General features: G+C 40.7%; 1 protein-coding gene and 1 pseudogene across 1 annotated transcript; both read right to left on the bottom strand.

Annotated features, from left to right (window-relative positions):
• Positions 1–5,206: 5,206 nt before the first annotated feature.
• Positions 5,207–6,088, bottom strand: H1-7 (H1.7 linker histone). Its single transcript, XM_012756716.3, has one exon. It carries the CDS (start codon positions 6,071–6,073, stop codon positions 5,207–5,209), a length of 867 nt encoding a protein of 288 aa, XP_012612170.3. The 5' UTR covers positions 6,074–6,088.
• Positions 6,089–6,909: 821 nt separating this feature from the next.
• Positions 6,910–8,552, bottom strand: LOC105866176 (splicing factor 3A subunit 3 pseudogene; annotated as a pseudogene).
• Positions 8,553–20,187: the final 11,635 nt, after the last annotated feature.

The following is a 20,187-nucleotide window of genomic DNA, read 5'->3' as shown; positions in this document are numbered from 1 at the left end:
CACTTTCCTGCCATATCTCACACAGCCTGGAGCACTCTGCCAGGAAGCCCTGGAAGTGTACTCCCACTTGCCATCCAGCCCAACTGCTCCGTGTCTGCCAGATTTCTAGCTATTATCTGATTTTGTTTCCTCTGGCATGAACTTTCTTTGATTACTCAATGGAGGGTTTATGGTTCATGTCTGTTGAATAAAGGACGTGTTGGCTGTGTCACTGATTCTGGGTCCTCTCTTTCTCTTTTCCCTCCATTCCCAGCTCTTCTCTGCAGATAAAAAAGGCTGCAACAGAGTGGAGGGGAGGTAAATTGCGAAGTCTTGAGTGAGCCCCCTTGTCTCACTACCTGAAACAGAAACCTTAAGAAACAACAGTTTGTGCCTGGCTGTCTCTTTCCTGGAGTCCTGGCCCCTATGAGTTACTTCCCAGTGAGCCAGGGACTTGATCCATCCTGGAGACGCTGCTGGATTGGGCAGGTGGTCCACTCCTAGGGAGCACTTCAGCAACAGAGTGGTGAGCAGGGCCTGACTAGGGAGAGCGCCTAGGGTGCCAGTTTAAGAAGGCCCTTAGTTTCAGGGTGGTGCAAATGCCCACACTGCTCTTCAGAGAGCTAGGAGTACTGAGCCCAAGTCTGGAGCCCCAAGTGGTGGTGGTGACTATGATTTGACCCCCCAGGCAAGTGTGCAATAACTGGATATTTCCCACAAGCCAGATAAGGCAAGCACAGATAGGATTAGGGCAGAAACCCGTCAGCTAGATGTATTCAGTGCTGAGAGGACAGGGAGGAAATGGTTGTGGGAGAAAACATGGAACTTCCAGAGGAACCTGTGGCCTTCTGATTTCAAGATTGTTCTTTTTTAAGCACCAGAGGAGGCAAGAAAAGCTTCATCTTTCTCTGCTACACCCCTTTTAATAAAAGGATTTGTTCTGTAAAATTTGGATTCAAAAGGCCGTACTCAAGGATCTAAAAGCCCACAGGTGGCCCCAAGGCCACAGGTTCCCCACCCCTGGGTGCCTCTGCAGCTTTCCTTACACCAGCCTGGCTGTTCTGTCACCTCTATACTTCATAATGTTTCCTTATTTTCTTGTGTTCACTCTCTCTTCCCCCCAGCCACTTGGAGTCTGGTCTTTTCCAACACAAATAGGGAAGGAAGTAAGGGAACTGAGAAAAGGGAAAGGAGAAACACAGCCATTGTGATTGCTCATTGGGGTGCCTGTTTTCTCAGTAAGCTCATAGACTTGAAATCCTGACATCCTTCTATCTACCCTTCTACAAATGTCTTTCCCAGCCTCATCCAAGTCCTCAGGTTAACACCTCCTCTGTCTTCAGTTCCTCTCGTCCAAATTCTTTGTCTTTTTTTAAGTCCTTCCCTAACATAGTGCCCCTATGTAAACTTCCCAAACCACCTGTCTTTCTGTCCTTCCTAGGCACTTTAGTTGGAGAGCCTTGTCACATTAGAGCTCTCCAGAGAAGGAGGAAGAACAGGAAGTATCTGTTGCTACGAGACCACTGGCAAATGGAGATGTTTGCATGTTCTAAAAAGCAGGTTGAAAATTTGGGAACACTCCACTCTCATGAAACCTCAATCATTAAATCACTCAGTGGAGAAATGGATTCTAAACTTCTGACCTTCATTTATATAAAAAAGATGGCATATGGAGTGAATAAGCAGATGTTGAGGCTCCCATTTGACATCTAGAACTGGAGTAAAGTGGAAAGAATACTGGATTTGCAGTTAAAAGTCAATTTTTAAATTGTGCATTTTCTTTTCTTTTCTTTTTTTTTTTTTTTGAGACAGAGTCTCACTTTGTTGCCCAGGCTAGAGTGAGTGCCATGGAGTCAGCCTAGCTCACAGCAACCTCAAAGTCCTGGGCTCAAGCAATCCTCCTGCCTCAGCTTCCTGAGTAGCTGGGACAACAGGCATGTGCCACCATGCCTGGCTAATTTTTTCTATATTTATTAGTTGGCCAATTCATTTCTTTCTATTTATAGTAGAGATAGGGTCTTGCTCTTGCTCGGGCTGGTTTCGAACTCCTGACCTTGAGCAATCCTCCCACCTCAGCCTCCCAGAGAGATAGGATTACAGGTGTGAGCCACTGTGCCTGGCCAATTGTGTATTTTCTAAACATTGGCTTTTTCACCTAAAATCTGACCTAGAGATTGATGGTGTGATGAATTATTACTGCATGCAAAAGTACAAACCACCTTATAAATGAAAAAGCTATAATTGGCAATGATGTGGAAGTTTCTATCTTGTGAACAAGTTACAATTTATATGGGTTCTGAAAGCAAATACAAAAAAAGATATAGTAAAGTGTCTCATTTCTATCTATCCCCTACAATTCCCATCAACATCTTTTCACAAAAGAGAACCGCTTAGTTTTTTCATGTATCCTTCTAGAATTTCTTTATGCAAAAAGGGAAACTTGTCATAATAACAGAGATTAACCCCCACTTTTTATAGCTGCATTCTATTTCACTGAAGCTTCACTGTTTAACTCATCTCCTAATAACATTTCGGTTATTTTCATTTTTTTGTTAATATAGTGCTGTACTAAGTACCTTGGGCACAGTTTCACAAATGTATAAATATCTAAAAGTTTCCAAAAGTGGTTCTCCTTGACTGAAAGATATTTGTATAGTTTTGATAGCCAATTTCCCCCATTAGGGTTTGGGATAATTTACTATATACTCCCATCAGCATTATATGTGAGTGCCTATTTCCCTACAACCTCACCAATGGAGTAGTTTCTCAAACATTTGAATTTTTGCCCATCTGATTAAAAATACTATCTTTTTAGTATTTAATGTTTTGTATAGTTTTAATGTGCATTTATCTTATTAAGTTGGACTTTTTCATATTTTTAAAGGCCATTTGTATTTCAGTTAACTTTTTTAAGACCATTGAATATTTGATGCTAGAGGGCATCTAAGGTTCATTACAACTCTTAAATCCAATAATGATCTGATCAGCACTGTACTAGGCAGTTAAGGTAAAAGGAAAGCAAAGAATTGATGTCAGAGACATTCCATTTGCTCTCACTAAAGTTAAATATCTAAATACGCCATTCAAATGTGAGCTCAAAAAAGTGGATATTGTTTTATCTATTTTGGTATTCCCAGCACAGGGCCCAGAATCTTGCAGGTATTTAGTCATTAATGAATTAACACTAGGGATGAGATTAGCTATTCTTGGAAATTCCTTTGACAGAGTACCCAGGTAGCATTATGAGCTGCATAATCCGGATAGCTTGCCAATGATATAAGGTAATTTCTTACACTTCATTGCAGTATAGCCACCTTAAAGCTTATCAATGAAAAATAATCTGAATTGACCATTGTTAGATATATATAAGGTCAGGGTCTGGATCTCTCCTATTTGCCACTGGTCCTCCACACAGTAGGCACTTAATAAATTTGGTAAGTTTTGCTGAATGAATGAAAATTTGAAATGAAGAAACCATCATAATACAAACAGAAGTGTGATGATTCCTAGGAAATTACAAAAATTGTTGCCAGTGTTATTCCCATCCTATCTTAGATGAAAAAGGCTTTCTGATTCTAGACCTCCTGGTTCTTTAGGTTAAAACATCCCAGGACTATAAAGGGGCAATACATCTGGCTATCACAAGGGCAGGTGATTAACTTTGTCTAATTGTGTTCAATAGACAATGTTTGATTTTCCTCACTACTCTTTTCAGATGCCTTCCTATTCTGATTCTGTTTTGCTTCGTTCTGCCACTCACATTCAAGCACATGGTAAACTTAATTATAGCATGGGGAAATTTCATGTTCAGATTATCCATAGATGAGACACTGCAAGCATTTTTCTGTTACAAGGCTTTGCATAGGCTTAAAACAGTGATTCTCAATTAAAGGTTTGAGGGGGCAAATAAACATCACTTAAAGTTTTTTTTTGTTTTAAGTATACATACTATGTTCACCCTTGAAAATAGAAGACTCTCCTTGGGAAAACCTTGGTCAGTTATACCTGCAAAAACTACCAGGTAGTTCTAATACCTTCCCACTGACTCTCACCTCTTTGCAGGAATAAAAAGCACTTCCCGGGTGCTTCTACTTTCCCCATTTCTTTGGCTTCAGTTGGAAACGGCTAATCCTTTCCCTGATAAAGCTACTTTAATGTTTTACTTTCCTAGAAACCATTTCTGTGTCTTGTCGGCCTGTGGCATGAGTACTCCCACACTTAATCATTGCAATCAGAACTCAAAAAAATTATACAGTTGTTCCATTCTTGGCAAATAGTGCTCAATACATGTTGTTAAGAAAAGCAAAAGACCTAAGTATTCATTATCTAGCCTTCCCCATCTCCTTGTATTTCTGATATGTATTCTGTAAATCTTAATTTTCTCTCTAAGAGTTGGCCCTTTCCCAGTTGATAATTCTGTTATGTTGAATTTTGTCGAATGAAGTATATGCCATAATGTTTAAGCCCCCCTTATCACTTTACTGATGCTTAAAATCACCTTAAAAATCATCCTAGGCCAATCCCAACATTTTATAGCAAATAAACCAAGACCACAAATGGTTAAGAAATAACTCAGGTAAGGTCAGAGTAGCAGAACTTTGACTAGAATCCTGTTCTCACTGAGTTCTGATCCAGGATAATTTTCTGCTATACCACATTACCACCCCATCAGGAATTATTTATACATGAATTTAACTCTCAGTGATGAGTACTTATCCTGTGCCAAGCCCTGTGCTAGATACCTTCACACAATCATTTAACTCAGGATTAACATATAAGAATATCCTTAAAATAGGTTATCAATTCAGGGCAAAAACTACAAACTCATCATAATCAATTTTGGGAGAATGGACTTTGTCCTAAAAGGAATTTCGGGTACAAACACTTTGAATCCGTGGGACCACTCAATTTAAAGGTTGTCTGCTCTTCCCCCAATATGCCCTCCTCTTCCAAACTCAATTTGGATTTGCTAAAATGTCTAACATTACTTCAACACTTCTAACTCCGTTAAATTGCTGGTTTTCCTCTACCTGTTTTCTTTCCTTTTAAAAGACATTTCTCTGGATCCTGCAGCGGGAACAGAATCTCAGCTCCCTTTTCTCTCTTCCCACATACTCCTGTCACACATCTCACCTTAACACCCACGTCCCCTCCCCTTCCAGGTGAGGTAAAGAGGCAACAGACACACAATGTGGTGGAAAGGCCCTGTAAATAGTTTTGTCCATTTTCAATGAGTGTGAGAGCTGCTCTTTTTCGAGCCTAGGGAGGAAAGGCATGTGTGCCTGGAGGAAGGGCAGCTGCTCCCACGCTGTAAATTCCGCTGTGGATTCCGGACTGCATTCCGAGGGCCTTCAGATTTAGTGGAAGTCTTTGTGCGAGTCTTTCCCTGACAACTGGAAGTTCGGTTGGTCTTAAGCAGGCTTGGCTTCTGGATGGTCCGTTTCACTGGCTTCTCCGGGTCATGCTTCTCCTCCCTGGGCTTCGAGCTTGGCCTCTTCTCTCCTGATGTAGGCCTGGGGTCTTCCTTCTTGGTTCGTCCTCTCCTCTCGTCCACCACTTTGGCCCTTGCTTCCTTCTTGGCTCCAACACGCACCTGGTCCTTGGCTCTTGGCCTCACCCTCCTCGCCCTCTCGTTTGGCCTCGCGTTCCGTCTCCATATGTCTCTGGCCTTCTTGGCTGCCCTGCGTTGCACGCGACGCCTCCGTGGGCCCCTTCTCGGAGGCCCGACACCGTCCTCCAACCTTGAGCATCTCAACTTTCTCTTCGGCTTCGGGATCTTCCTGACCCTGAAGTAGCCGGCGGCATCGCTGCCGCTGACCCTAAGGAGCGTGCCCTTCACCTCGGACTTGGAGGTATCGCCCCGGTGGCGGACACTCTTCCTGCGCACTTCGTAGCCAGCGTTTCCAAGTTCCTTCTTGAGGGCTGCCAAAGTCAGCCCTTTGTGCGCAGCGATGGCCCGGAGCAGCAGCTGAGACACTCTGAGCACCGAGCGCGGGCCACGCCTCAGTGGTCCCTTGACAGGTTTTGCCACAGGCTGCTGGATTTTAACTTCGGCGCCTTGGGATTCGCCACTGGGCCCAGCCGCCTCAGCCATGGCCCGGCTCCCGCCTCCGCGGGGCCACTGGCTTTGGGCCTCACCAGTCAAGGCAAGATCTACAGCTGAGGCTGACTGGGCTATGTCACAAAGGCAGGCGGGCCCAGTAGAGTTTTTCCGGTTCTAATTATGCGGCTGGCAGACCCCACCCAGGAAGGGGCCTTTTTAACTTCAAATAACCAATCAAACGCCACTTCCTTTTAGGTCTAAACCCACCCAAATCTTCAGTGCTTGTGCACCCCTAACAATCACGTAAGTAACCTCCAGCTCATATTTACTGATGTAGATCCCCACCGTTTTCTGAAGTCCACTGATTTTCTGCAGTCTTGCACACCATCTACCCACATCCCCTTAAGGTGAGAGAAGCTACTCCCAACCATTCGAAACAAGCAATACAATATCTGGAGAAAGTAAATGTGGCAGTCCATGAAACACAATCCGGCCCAGAAACTCCTACCTGTAAGTCTCACCAGTTAGGTGTCTGCAGTTACATCTCTCTGATTCTGCATGCTGGATTTTGTGCAAGAACGTGAAGCAAAAGAAGGAAGTGCTGTGGTCCCTCTACCCTAAACACTGATTCCCTGGGAATCAATGTCACACCTGGGAAGTTTAGATGCCTCATTCAATTGGATTGGAACAAACAGATTTCAAATCGTCTAAGGACACTGATCTCATCATTATTCTTTTTTTTTTTTTTTCCGGCAGAATCTTTTTAAATATAAAACAAAGATAAAACACATCTCAACCCTGCTTTTTGTCAGCATGCCTTGTTTCTACAAGATGCATGCTGCTAGACCATAAGAGTACATAGTAAAGGGTCTCTGAGCATTTGGTTGAAGGAAATAGAAAATGCAGATCTCAGGGGAGCCTGGGCAAGCCCAAAAGATGAGCTACATCCCTGAACACTAGAGCAGTCCTTGTCTTTTCAGATCCTCATACGTCTTCTTATTCACAACATTCCCACTGGAGTCTTCATATTCTTCCTCAGTGTCTGGCTGCCATCGCTCTGAAGCCTTCTGCAGTTTCAGCTTGGCCCACAAGGAGACAGCATCTTCAATCTGTGTCACATTAGCAAAGTGGGCAGTGTTTGGGATGCCCAAACATCTCATGCCGTGAGCATGATGCCATTCAGCAAAGTGCCTTTGGAAGGCCTTGGGTCCTCGGTAGGTGTAGTTTCCACGGATTTCACAGTTGTAGTTGATGTTTAGGCCATGAAGCTTATACAGCCAGTAGGGAATGGGTTTGCCATCCCAGCCAAGGGGCAGGTTTTTGGGGTTGTAAATGATCTCATTCTCTTCATCTTCACTTTCACTCTCACTGATCTGCTCTTCCTCCTCCTCTTCTCGCTCTTCTCCTGTCCTTGCTTGCTTGCGTTGTACATTTTCATGTGTAAGATGTCGCTGTTCCCCAAGAATCTCTACATATTCATAGATCTGGGCTTCTAGAAAAGCAATGTCTTTGTTCCTCTCGGTGTCTCGCTTGGTGCCCTTTGATTTGGGATTTTTGGCGAACAGAGAAGTGTCAAGTGACTCCAGGGACTTTCCTTTGGTGCTGAATAGTCTCTGGGCTTGCTCTTCTAGAGTCCCGCCACATTTCAGGCCTAAAGCTAAGAGTGCAGATTTCAATCTGTCCAGACCCAGGGAGGCCAACTCCTCCCAGGAGGAGAATGCAGAGAGGTCAAGATGGGCTCCAGCATGAGTCAGGGCACTGCTTGTCTCTTTCGGCCATCCAGGGAAGGTACCATTGTCCCACTTCTTCTCAAACTCAGTCTGAATCTTCCCAAAAAGTTCATTCTGATCTTGGAGGGGCTTCACTCTATCTGTGTAATCCTGAAGGTACTCAAGCAGTATCTCTAGGTATCTTTTATACTCTGCATTCTTCCTTTCTTTAGGAATGTCAAATAACTGATCGAAGATGGACAGGTATGTGATATAATCTAGCTTCTCAGATGCCTTCAGGTTAATGTACTTGAGGTAACAGTCATGGAGATCAAGGTAACGACCATATCCCTCTTCATCCGTGAACTCCACCAAGTTTTGCGCCTCTTCACTTGGATTCTCTCGAGCCTTCAGGAGCTCCTCAAATTCCACTGACATTGGCACACAGATCTCATTTGGGTGCTTCCTGTGGAATTCCTTTATTTTCTTGAGTCTATTATAGAATTCAGCAAACTCATTGGGTCCAGAAATAGCATTAAGCTCCTCCTTTCGTAACCCATCCTTATTGTCATACAAATCCCTCAGGTTCCCACTGACCTCCATATACCTATCTTGCATGGCTCGAGTGCGGTGGTCAGAATTGATCTGATCCCGGAGCGTGGACTTCTTTGTGAGCATCTCTTTGGCCATGACGTCCATAAGCCGTTCCTTCTCCTCATGATAGCGCCGCTGCTGCTCCAAAATTGTCTCCATTTTCTCTTCGCCCCAGCACCCCAACCCAGACCACCAAAAGGGCCGGAAACAACTCCTGTCGCCATGCGCGCCTGCGTCTCATCATTATTCTTGAACATAGCTTGCACTTTTCTGCTGTCCATCCTCTTCTTGGATTGCCCATCCCCTTTCTCTGACCATATAAATCCTCCTTATCTTTCAAGGTCCTGCTAAATTCTGTTTCTTCACTGAGGTGTCCCAAAACTCTTTCAAGTAATTTCTTGCCTCTAAACTACCACAATAACTTCACAATCCTATATGACTTTTTATTTCTATATTTTTTCTATACTGTTTCTTTATTTCTTTAAATTAACTTTGTATTAAAGGGTACCATGTGCCACAATAATTTTTTAAAAAGAAAAATAATTGGACTTGGAGCTGGAATACATGGATACATATCCTAGCTCTTTAACAGCTATATGAGGCTGAACACAGTGCCTCATGCCTGTAATCCCAGAACTCTGGGAGGATTACCTGAGCTCAGGAGTTCGTGACCAGCTTGAATAAGAATGAGACCCTTCTCTACTAAAAATAGAAAAATTAACTGGGCATCATGGCACATGTCTATAGTCCCAGTTAGTCGGGAGGTTTGAGGCAGGATGATCCCTTGAGCCTAGGAGTTTGAGGTTGAAGTGAGCTATGATGGTGCCACTGCACTCTACCCAAGGAGAAAGAGTAAGACTCTGTCTCAAAAAAACCAAAAAAATAAAAAAAAAACCAGCTATATGAAATTGATAAATACTTTAATATCTTTGGATCTGACTTCCTTATCTAAAAAATAAAAATAAAGGCTAATAATACCTTCTTACCAATATCACAGAACTATTGCAAAGGTTTAGAAGCAGTGATGGTAGATAAACAAGGACTACCCAAATATAAGAAATAAAATTCTTTTACTCTGAATGTTTATGTCTTATCTTTCCAACTTAAAAAAAAGGTCCCTGAGAGCTAGGTAGTCTTTGAACTTCTATTTCCCATGCTGTACCTAACAATATCCTTCATTATATTAATACATAGCAAGCATTTTACTGAGTCTGCTTAAGTTCCTCCCTGGTGAGGAGACTTTCTATAGATTCAGAAACTCCCAGATCAAGATAAAGAAGCAGGGTGAATTTCAAAGGGTTGGAAATGAAGGGGACCAAGTAGCTTCTCAAGGATACTTATTTTGGACACAGTTTAGTTAGGAATAATTCAAAGAATATTTCAAACTGCAAAGTGTACCATACTTTTCCAGAGTGCAGTTTTATATATTCAGAAATCACAGGCTGGACTATGACATAGTTTCTGCCATGAATCAATCCTCCACTAAGTAGCTTAGACCAGTGCTTCTTAAATTTTAATGTGCAAATCAAGTACCCTAGGATATTCATAACATGCAGATTTTGATTCATTGGGTCTGGGATAGGGCCAGAGCTTTTACCTTTTAAGAAGCTCTCAGGTAGTTTTATCTGGTTGAAAACAGGTGGGTGGTGGCAGGGAGGGCAGACAATGAGAAGGAAAGTAGCGCGAGATGAGACTGGAAAGGTAGGTTAAAGCCAAATTGTGAAGGACAACTACAGAAAATGACAGAGCTTGTAAGAGGTCACACACCAGCAAGTGGTAGAGTTTGGAATCAAACTTAAGTCTACTTAATTCTAAGGCCTGAGTTCTTAACTACTGTGCTAGGTTCCCTTTTTCTCTAAGGTTGACCCTCTCCCTCTTATATACCTCCACTATAGAGCAGGGGAGAGTTTAGCTCCATAAGCGCAGTTCAGATTCAAGGGTATCTATAGTCACTCACTGTAACTTCTCCCAGTCTTTAAATCAGGGCAGAGTACTGTGATCCTGAAGATTTCCATGAGCAGGGAACTAATACATCAGCACAGGAACAGTGCACCAAGGAAGGCTTTCCATATGGAAAGGCAGAACCACATGGAGCAGGATTTTGCCCATTTGTATGATCTCCTGGTCTGGCTACATTTGCTGGCCACACAGGCCAGTGGTTGTAGGAAAGAAGCTATCTCCATACCACAAAAGCATAAGGTAAAGAATGTGCTGATATAGAAGCTATAACTAGTTATCCAGATGATCTAGTTAGATACTTGATGAAGGTAGCTACACTAAACAAAATATCTCAATATAGATGAAATAGCCTCATATTGGAAGAAGATGCCATCTAGGACTTTCATAGCTGGAGAGAAGTCGATGCCATGCTTCAAAGCTTCAAAGGATAGACTTTCATTTTAGGGGCTAATGTAGCTGGTGACCTTGAGTTGAAGCCAATGCTCATTTACAATTCTGAAAATTCTAGGATCCTTAAGAATTATGCTAAATCTACTCTGCCTGTTCTCTATACATGGAACAACAAGGCCTGGATGACAGCACATCTATTTATAGCATGGTTTACTAAATATTTTAAGCCCACTACTAAGACCTACTGCTCAGAAAAAAAGATTCCTTTTGAAGTATTACTTCTCATTGACAATGCACCTGGTCACCCAAGAGCTCCAATGGAGATGTATAAGGAGATGAATGTTGTTTTCATGCTTTCTGACACAACATTCATGCTGCAGCCCATGGATCAAGGAATAATTTCAAATTTCAAGTCTTATTATTTAAGAAATACAGGTATACCCGAATGTAAGAAATGATGCCATTCTTCTCATTCAACTTTATTGTTTCAGGAAATGATTTTTCATAAACACTGTTATTTATGTTACTGTACATACGTACACATATACACATAGATATATTTACACAAAAAGGACAAGAGGCTATTGAAGATCCAGGCTCAAACTGTCTTCATCTGAAAAATCACAGTTCAATGGGAAAATGCCACCTAAAGTGTCTAAGATCCTGCTACAAACAGACAGTGAGCACAAAAAGAGGAGTATCTTTGTATCTTTGAGACTCTGTCTCAAAAAAACCAAAAAATAAAAAAAACCCAGCTATATGAAATTGATAAATACTTTAATATCTTTGGATCTGACTTCCTTAACTAAAAAATAAAAATAAAGGCTAATAATACCTTCTTACCAATATCACAGAACTATTGCAAAGGTTTAGAAGCAGTGATGGTAGATAAACAAGGACTACCCAAATATAAGAAATAAAATTCTTTTACTCTGAATGTTTATGTCTTATCTTTCCAACTTAAAAAATAATTGGTCTATATTTCATTGGTCTATATTTCAAAAAAATTTACAGTCAGACTCAAGGGATGGCAGTTGTTTATCTGTCTTCAACTAATGCTCAGTCTGCTCAGGACCTTCTCTGTCACCAAATGGGAAATACAAGGGAGGAAAGGTTAGCTGCTAGGCTGCTGACAAGCTAATCATAGGACTGACTCAGTGACCTTCAAAGATAAGACTGTGGAGCTCACCCAGAAGAAGTGGGCTCTGTTGGACCCTTCTCAGTGAAACCTGTACAGAAATAGGATATAGGAGAACTACAGAAACAATATTTGGCCACAAATTCAGCAAACCCAGTTTGATCTCCTGGTTAGATAAAGAATATGAGTGGGTGACATAAAAGGGTGAAATGCTCCAAGCACCTCTCCAGATTTGTAGGTTCTACTTAAAACCAAAGGGTCAAATCTTAAACAGGATATTTTCAGGTAAAAGTCACCCAATTGTGCAAAAATAGAGGGAAGTCACCTTAGAGAAAAACTCAATGAATGTAATCAATCCAAGATCTAACCTTAGTCAACACAAGAAAATTCATACTGAATTCATGAGAAATACTCCGCATATAATTAATGTGAAAAATGTTTCAGTAGTAGTTCTTAACTTCCTATGCAAAGGTGAATACATAATGGAGAGAAACCCTATGAATGTATGGACGGTAGGAAAGCCTCCAGTTATCACTCATCCCTTTGGATACATCTGAGAATTCACATTAGAATAAAACATTATGAATGCAAGTAGTGTTTTCAAGTCGTTAGCATTAGATCTGTCCTTAGTGGGCAAAAGAGAATTCATACTGGGGAGAATATCTATAAATGTGATTGATACAGAAAGGTTTTCAGTATAAGTTATATTCTCACTGTACTCATGAGAATTCACACTGGGGAGAAATCTTATGACTGTCATATTATGGTAAAATATTCAGGAAGCACTCACATTTGATGTACACATGAGAACTCACACTGGAGAAAATTCTATAATTATAATCAATATGGAAAATCCTTCTGGAGTAACTTTCTCCTCATTGTGTACAACGGAATTCAAAATAGAATGCAATGACTGTGGGAAAACCTTCAGTGTTACTTCAACCCTTAGGAAATATGACTAACTACATTAGAGAAAAGCCCTATGAATGTAATCAGTATGGAAAATCCTTCCAATGTAGTTCTTCACTTAGTGTGCATAAGAAGGGTACATAACAAGGACAATCTCTATGAATTTAATGAATGTGGAAAAGCATTTATTGATCTTTCATCCCTGAGACACATGAGAGAATTTACAATGGACATAAATCTTATGAATGTAACCAATCAGTAGGAGGCAATTTCTCTATCCTTAGGTAACTAATGAGCAATCACACCAGAAACACTCTGAATGTCATCAATGTGAATGACCCTTTCATTTTACACAAGAGAAACCACACAACAGAAACACCTAAGGAATAGGTATCCCTCATCTTTCACATTGGAGAAAAATCCTTTAATGTAATCAGCAAGGCCAGCTTTATAGGCATTTTACTATCACAGGTGTTCATGCTTGGGTTTTAATGATGAAGTTGCTGTCCTAAAATTCTTACTAAGTTTTTTTTGAATTTGTGTTTTCTTGGTGACATTTTATAAATGATTATGCATGTGCTAGAAGTTTGAAAGCCCATACACAGTTCTGCCACCTTCCCCATTCCTGAGGACAAGTTCTACATAATCATATGTATAAGATCTCTGAAATTATTCTTATAGCTAGATATTATACAAAAAGTCTCCTTTGACATTAATATTCACAAATATGCCAAAGAGAGATACAACCTTCTCTACAAATCCTAAAAGAAATAAATTCATAAACCCACAGTCTAGGCTAGAAATCTGAATCATTCATCAACACTGCAACCACAAACCAGCTACAAAACTTAGTTCTCCTACATCCTATTTCTGTTCACTGAGAAGGGTCCAGTAAAGCCCACTTCTTCTGGGTGAGTTCCAGTTCTTATCTTTGAAGGTCACTGAGTCCTCTGATTAGCTTGTCAGCAGCCCAGCAGCTAACCCTTCCTCCTTTGCATTTCCCATCTGGTGACCGGGAAGGTCCTGAGCAGACTAAGCATTAGTTGAGGACAGATAAAAGAGCTAACTTTAAAAAGCACTTAAATTGATTCAGAAATTATACTCTTAAAAACACAGAGTTCTATCAATATATTGTGCCAGATAAGTGTTTATCTCGCTCAAACTGCCACAAAATTACAGCAAGTCCTGGAAACAAATCCCATGTATTTCAACCTCCACCCCCATCACCAGAAGCAGCTTTGTTCTTCAAAAACCAGACTGCTCTTCTAAAATAGCAAAAATAGCAGACGTGATCTGCCAATTCCTCAAGGAATAACTCCAACTTAAAATTTTGGAGATTTTATGAAAATCTTTACAACTAAGATTTTACGATGCTGAAATATTTGATAAGTTTTTCTTCTTACACTGGAGTCCTGTTGACCTATCAGCTTCCACATTTCTTAGATTTCAGAAAAACTGGCTGGGCGCAATGGCTCACGCCTGTAATCCTAGCACTCTGGGAGGCCGAGGTGGGTGGATTGCTCAAGGTCAGGAGTTTGAAACCAGCCTGAGTGAGACTCTGTCTCTACTAAATATAGAAAGAAATTAATTGGACAACTAAAAATATACATACAAAAAATTAGCTGGGCATGGTGGCACATGCCTGTAGTCCCAGCTACTCAGGAGGCTGAGGCAGAAGGATCACTTGAGCCCAGGAGTTTGAGGTTGCTGTGAGCTAGGCTAACACCAGGGCACTCACTCTAGCCTGGGCAACAAAGTGAGACTCTGTCTCAAAAAAAAAAAAAAAGAAAAGAAAAAGAAAAACTGAGATGCTCTTTCTCTGCCACTCATTTCCAATTTCCCTTACTGGATACTTAGGAAACATTCCCCTTCATCGTTCCTGTCCTACTTACTGTCTTATATTCTGCTTCCTTCAACTATCAAAAGAACAAATTAAAATTATAGTTTATATTTATTTTTTTAACTATTTTTAAAAACAAAAGTTTTTAAAAAATCTTTTTTATTTTTAAAAAAGTCTCTAGGGCCTCTATGAAGCTTTAGGAGAGAAAAAATATTTTTAAATATTAGCAAAAAAGTTGAATTTCTGAAAGCCTTAATTATCCAGAAAAGGGTAAAACTTTCTTCATCTCACATTTCATTTTAAGATCCTAAAATATGACTTTCCAGAAGACAGGGACCAAACTACAAGTAATTCACTTTGCAAAATGCCTATCTTGTTGAGAATTATTATTTTGGCACTTTATAAACTTTTAGATACAGCTGCTACTTTCCCTAATCCACTAGTTGCGCATATATAATCATTCTTCATATACTCCTCACCTAAATGGGTCCTTTCTCCATGATCCATTCACCTTAAAATCCTTAAGACACAGTTACCAAGTTTCTTTGTCTTGCATCAATAATAGCAGCAGTTCTTGTTGAATAAAATTGACCAAGTTACCCTGAATCCTTAAAAAAAAAAGAAAGAATATGTTGAGACAAAATAATTCTGTTTTGTCTGTAATTCCTGAACTCCAACTATTTTAAAAATAATATTTATATCCTATTTTGCTGATTCAATATAGATGCATTGCATAGAAAGTAGAAAATACACAAAGGAAATAAAATGTGAGTATTCCTAAAGGAGCAAACGCCTTAAAAAATAAAAGCATGTACTCTGAAGAAATTAGGGCAGGCCTTTCTTAAAAAGAGAAAATTGAGGGGAGGAAGAGAATTTTTTACTAACTAAGTTAAAATTCCGAGGAGGACTGCTTCTCTAGTAGTCATAAAAATGTACGGGTCTTTTCATTCTTAAAGGGAAATTTCCCCAAAGAAAACTCAGTGGGCAACACATCCTCTGCTTATCCTATCTTCCTCCTGTTCACTTTACCCACACTGATCACATAATGAGTCTCCTTCTGCCTCTTCTATTCCTGGAGAAGCTTCGTCTTCAGAAAACCTCCATCCCCGGCTCTTCTGAAAACAAACCAGTCTCAAAAATTCTTAAATCTTTCCCACCTCTAGAAGCGAGGGCTTACAACAGTGAGAGACATATTCAGAAAGCCCGCCTGGGAGGTGGAGGGCCCTCAGGAGGCCAGGGGAGTCCCAAATTAAAAGGATGGTTCACGGGGCTGGGAAATCTTTTTCATAGCAGGCAGAGAAGAAGAACCGCACTTCCACTTTCCCAGAGCTGCCTGGCGAACGCAGAAAGGCAGTGGATGGGCCTTGCCACAGTGAAACTACAAGCCCCAAAGCAGCGAAGCCCAGAAATTACCCTGCAGTGCTTCCAGAGAAGAGGAAGGAAAAAAAAAAAAAATCTGGAGCTCTCCTCCCAGGAGTCTCCGTGCAGCAGGAAGTGCACGTTGGCCAATGAGAGCAGCGGTTCCCCTGGCCCCGCCCACCACCGTCTGCTTTTTCCGAGGCCGGAGGGTAGTAGTGGCTCCTCAGAGACTGTGGGTAAGTTGAAAAGGGCCTTTTAGGATAATGGTATACAGTTGCTTGCAAATTGCGGCAAAGGGCATTAATTCATCCTTTTTTATGGCTGAGTAGTACTCAACAATGGAAAAACAAACACCACATGTGCTCTCTAATAAATTGGAACTAGAGGTTGGGCACACAAGTGCACAGAAGGAAGTAAAAGTCGTTGGAAATCAAACGAGGGTCGGGGGAGGGAGAAGGAGGGGAGTGGTAAAAACCCAGCTACCGGGTACAAAGAACACTACTCGGTGATGGGCACATTTCTAATCCTGACTCAAGCCTTGTATCAAAAATATACCCCTTAATATCTTGAAATTTTAAAAATGCAGTTGCATAGCCTTAAATAATTAGCTTACTACTAACAGGAAGCTCTATTTATAAAATATTTGTGGAGTATGTTAAAATTTGCCTTTTTATTATCAAGACTATTTTCTTTTAAACTTCTCTAAGTTTAAGTGTTTCATGTTTCATTGTTATTTAAGTATTATTTCATATAAAAAAAATGAAAAAAGAAAAGAGCGCTTTAGTACCTGCCCACAAACAGCAGCTGCCCCTGGAGAGAAGTAGAGAAAAAAAGAAGAAAAGAAGAATAGTCAAAGGGCAAAATGTGTGTATTAGGATAAAGGCCACAGAGCAGAAGGAACACAGAGAAAGGGGGTTATTTCTGCGAGGTTGGGGATTGAAATATACTGGCCAAGTGGACACCTGAGGAGACTCTTGGAATTGAGGAGAAGTTGCTAAGCAAAGAACTAGGCTGGGCAGAGAATAGAAAACAAGGCATGTAGTCAGAAAGAATGGCATAGTAGAGACATATTCAGATTTTTGAATAACACTTGCAATAACACTTCCTGCTTGCAAGTGTTTCCTCCCTCTTTTGATGATCCTTCCTACCACAGGTTCTTGGTTTGGTGTGCCTATGGAATGGCTGGGAGCACTCAGGATTTTTCTTTACTCCATTCTCCAGCCCATCTGCAAGTTTTTGGCTAGCCATGTTATTAAAATTAACTGCCAGTATTACTGCTAGTTTACTGCTAGTTTATGCCTTAAAAACGTGCATATAATGAACATAACAAAGTGCTTATAAGTATACTTATCTTCAGGGGAATTTCAGTTTTCACTTTTGTCATGTTAGAACTTAATTCCCAAACTTTGGCTGTGCATTCAAAACACCTGAAAGGCTTGTTAAACAGATTATTGGGTCATACCCAATAATAGGCGTGAGCCACCCTGCGTGAGCCACTGTGCACCGTGCCCGGCCAGGCATATCTATTAATAATAATATTAGGTAAGTAGAATTTACTGAACTTCAGGCAGTGTGTTAAAGGAGTGATTGACTTGCAATTCTTATCAAAACTGCAGTTCTTTTATTTATTTATTTTTTTGAGACAGGGTCTCACTTTGTTGCCTAGGCTAGAGTGAATGCTGTGGCGTCAGCCTAGCTCACAGCAACCTCAAACTCCTGGGCTCAAGCAATCCTTCTGCCTCAGCCTCCCCAGTAGCTGGGACTACAGGCATGCGCCACCATGCCTGGCTAATTTTTTCTATATAGTTGGCCAATTAATTTGTTTCTATTTATAGTAGAGACGGGGGTCTCGCTCTTGCTCAGGCTGGTTTCGAACTCCTGACCTCGAATAATCTGGCCACCTCAGCCTCCCAGAGTGCTAGGATTACAGGCGTGAGCCACCGTGCCCGGCCAAAACTGCAGTTCTTATAAAAAATATTAACAGATTAATATTTCTATCTAATAGGAGTGGAAAACTGGCTGAGGATAATGACTAAGATTACTCATCAGAGAAAGCAACTGAAGTTTACAAAAATACACCGCTCCACCATCAGGCTGACTACCAGCTTCATGTTCTTCTTTGATGTAAAGAGTAAGCAGGCATAGAACAGTATTGTGCTACAGTTGAAAAATAGCTTTGCCGAATTGGGTGTTCCTTAGGGGAATGACTTTGGGCAAATCATTTCACCTTCTCCATCTAGGTGTCCCCAAAATGGGCAGGTTGAACTATAGCAGTTGGACCACCAAGAGCCCTAACCTGTTATTATTTTTCTTCCTTGGGTCCCATGCTTTGAAAGGTTTTCCCTTTTTTTTTTTTCAGTTCTAACCATTTATTAACCATCTCATTGATAGTCATTAGCTTTTTTTTATTATTATTTATTTATTTATTTTTATTTTGGCATATTATGGGGGTACAGATTTTAAGGTTTCAATAAATGCCCATTTCCCCCCTCCCCCCACAAGTCTGAGCCTCCAGCATGACCATCTCCCAGATGGTACACATCTCACTCATTATATATGTATATACCTGCCCCCCTCCCCCCTGCCCAATACCCTATTACTGCAGTACCTATGTGACCACTAAGGTGCTGTTCAGTTAATACCAATTTGCTGGTGCTTGCTTTTCCATTCTTGGGAAACTTCACTTAATAGTATGGGTTCCAGCTCTAACCAGGAAAATATGAGATGTGCTATATCACCATTGTTTCTTAGAGCTGAATAGTACTCCATGGTATACATATACCACATTATTAATCCATTCTTGGATTGATGGGCACTTGGGCTGTTTCCACAGCCTTGCAATTATGAATTGTGCTGCTATAAACATTCGAGTGCAGGTGTCTTTTTTGTAGAGTGTCATTGGATCTTTTGGATAGATGCCCAGCAATGGGATTGCTGGATCAAATGGTAGATTCACTTGTATCGCTTTAAGGTATCTCCATATTGCTTTCCACAGAGGTTGAACTAATTTGCAGTCCCACCAGCAGTGTAGGAGTATAGAATTTTTTTATTTCCATCTTGATTTCTTCATTTATAAAGTAATCATTTAGTAGGAGGTTGTTTAATTTCCACGTTTTTGTGTAGAAATGTGAGTTTCTGTTAGGGTTGATTTCTACTTTTATCCCCCTGATCTGAGAAGGTACATGGGATGATTTCTATTTTTTTAAATTTCTTGAGATTTACTTTGTGTCCTAGGATATGGTCAATCTTAGAGAATGTCCCGTGAGCTGATGAGAAAAACGTATATTCAGTGGATTTTGGGTAGAATGTCCTGTAGATGTCAGTCAGACCCAATTGTTCCAAGGTTTTGTTTAAGTCCATTATTTCTTTATTAATTTTCTGTTTGGAGGATCTGTCTTGTGCCGTCAGTGGGGTGTTGAAATCTCCGGTGATTATGGAGTTGCTATTAATCCATTTGCTTAGATCCAGTAAGGTTTACTTTATGAAACTGGGTGCACCTAAGTTGGGTGCATATATATTTAAAATTGTTATCTCTTCTTGTTGAACTGTGCCCTTCACCATTATATAATGACCCTCTTTGTCTTTCACTACTTTTGTTTAAAAACTAAATCATCTGAAATTAGAACTGCCACGCCAGCCTTCTTTTGGCTTCCACTTGCCTAGAATACTGATCTCCACCCTTTTACTTTTAGTCTATATGCATCCTTGCAGGTTAGATGTGTTTCCTGAAGACAGCATATATTTGGCCCTGTATTTTCTTATCCATTCAGCCAGCCTATGTCTCTTGAGTGGAGAGTTTAAGCCATTCACATTTATTGAGAGAACTGATAGGTAAGGTAGATTACTGTTCATTCTGTTGGGTTGGATGTTGTTGCTTTGATTTCTCTCTTGAGCCATTGCATTATCTGGCCTTTAATCTTTGGGTTTTGGTTGTTTTCATATTCGTGAGTTTTTATTATGGTGTTCCGTGTGTAACACTGTTTTGAGTACTTCTTGTAGGGCTGGTCTTGTCTCGGTGAATTCTCTGAGCCTTTGCTTGTCTGAGAATGTCTTTATTTCTCCTTCATATATGAAGGTTAGTTTTGCAGGGAATAAGATTCTAGGGTGGGCATGGTTTTGTTTCAGAAGAGTGAGAATGGGGCCCCAGTCTCTCCTTGCTTGTAAAGTCTCATTAGAGAAGTCTGGTGTTATTCGAATTGGCTTTCCCTTGTATGTCACTTGCTTCTTTTGTCTTACAGCTCTTAGAAGGGACTCTTTAGTTGATATT

This window comes from Microcebus murinus, chromosome 10 (genome assembly GCF_040939455.1).
Source record: "Microcebus murinus isolate Inina chromosome 10, M.murinus_Inina_mat1.0, whole genome shotgun sequence".
Taxonomy (NCBI): Eukaryota; Metazoa; Chordata; class Mammalia; order Primates; family Cheirogaleidae; genus Microcebus; species Microcebus murinus.
The sequence above is the reverse complement of the archived record's forward strand: the minus strand, read 5'-3'. Positions and strand labels throughout refer to the sequence as shown.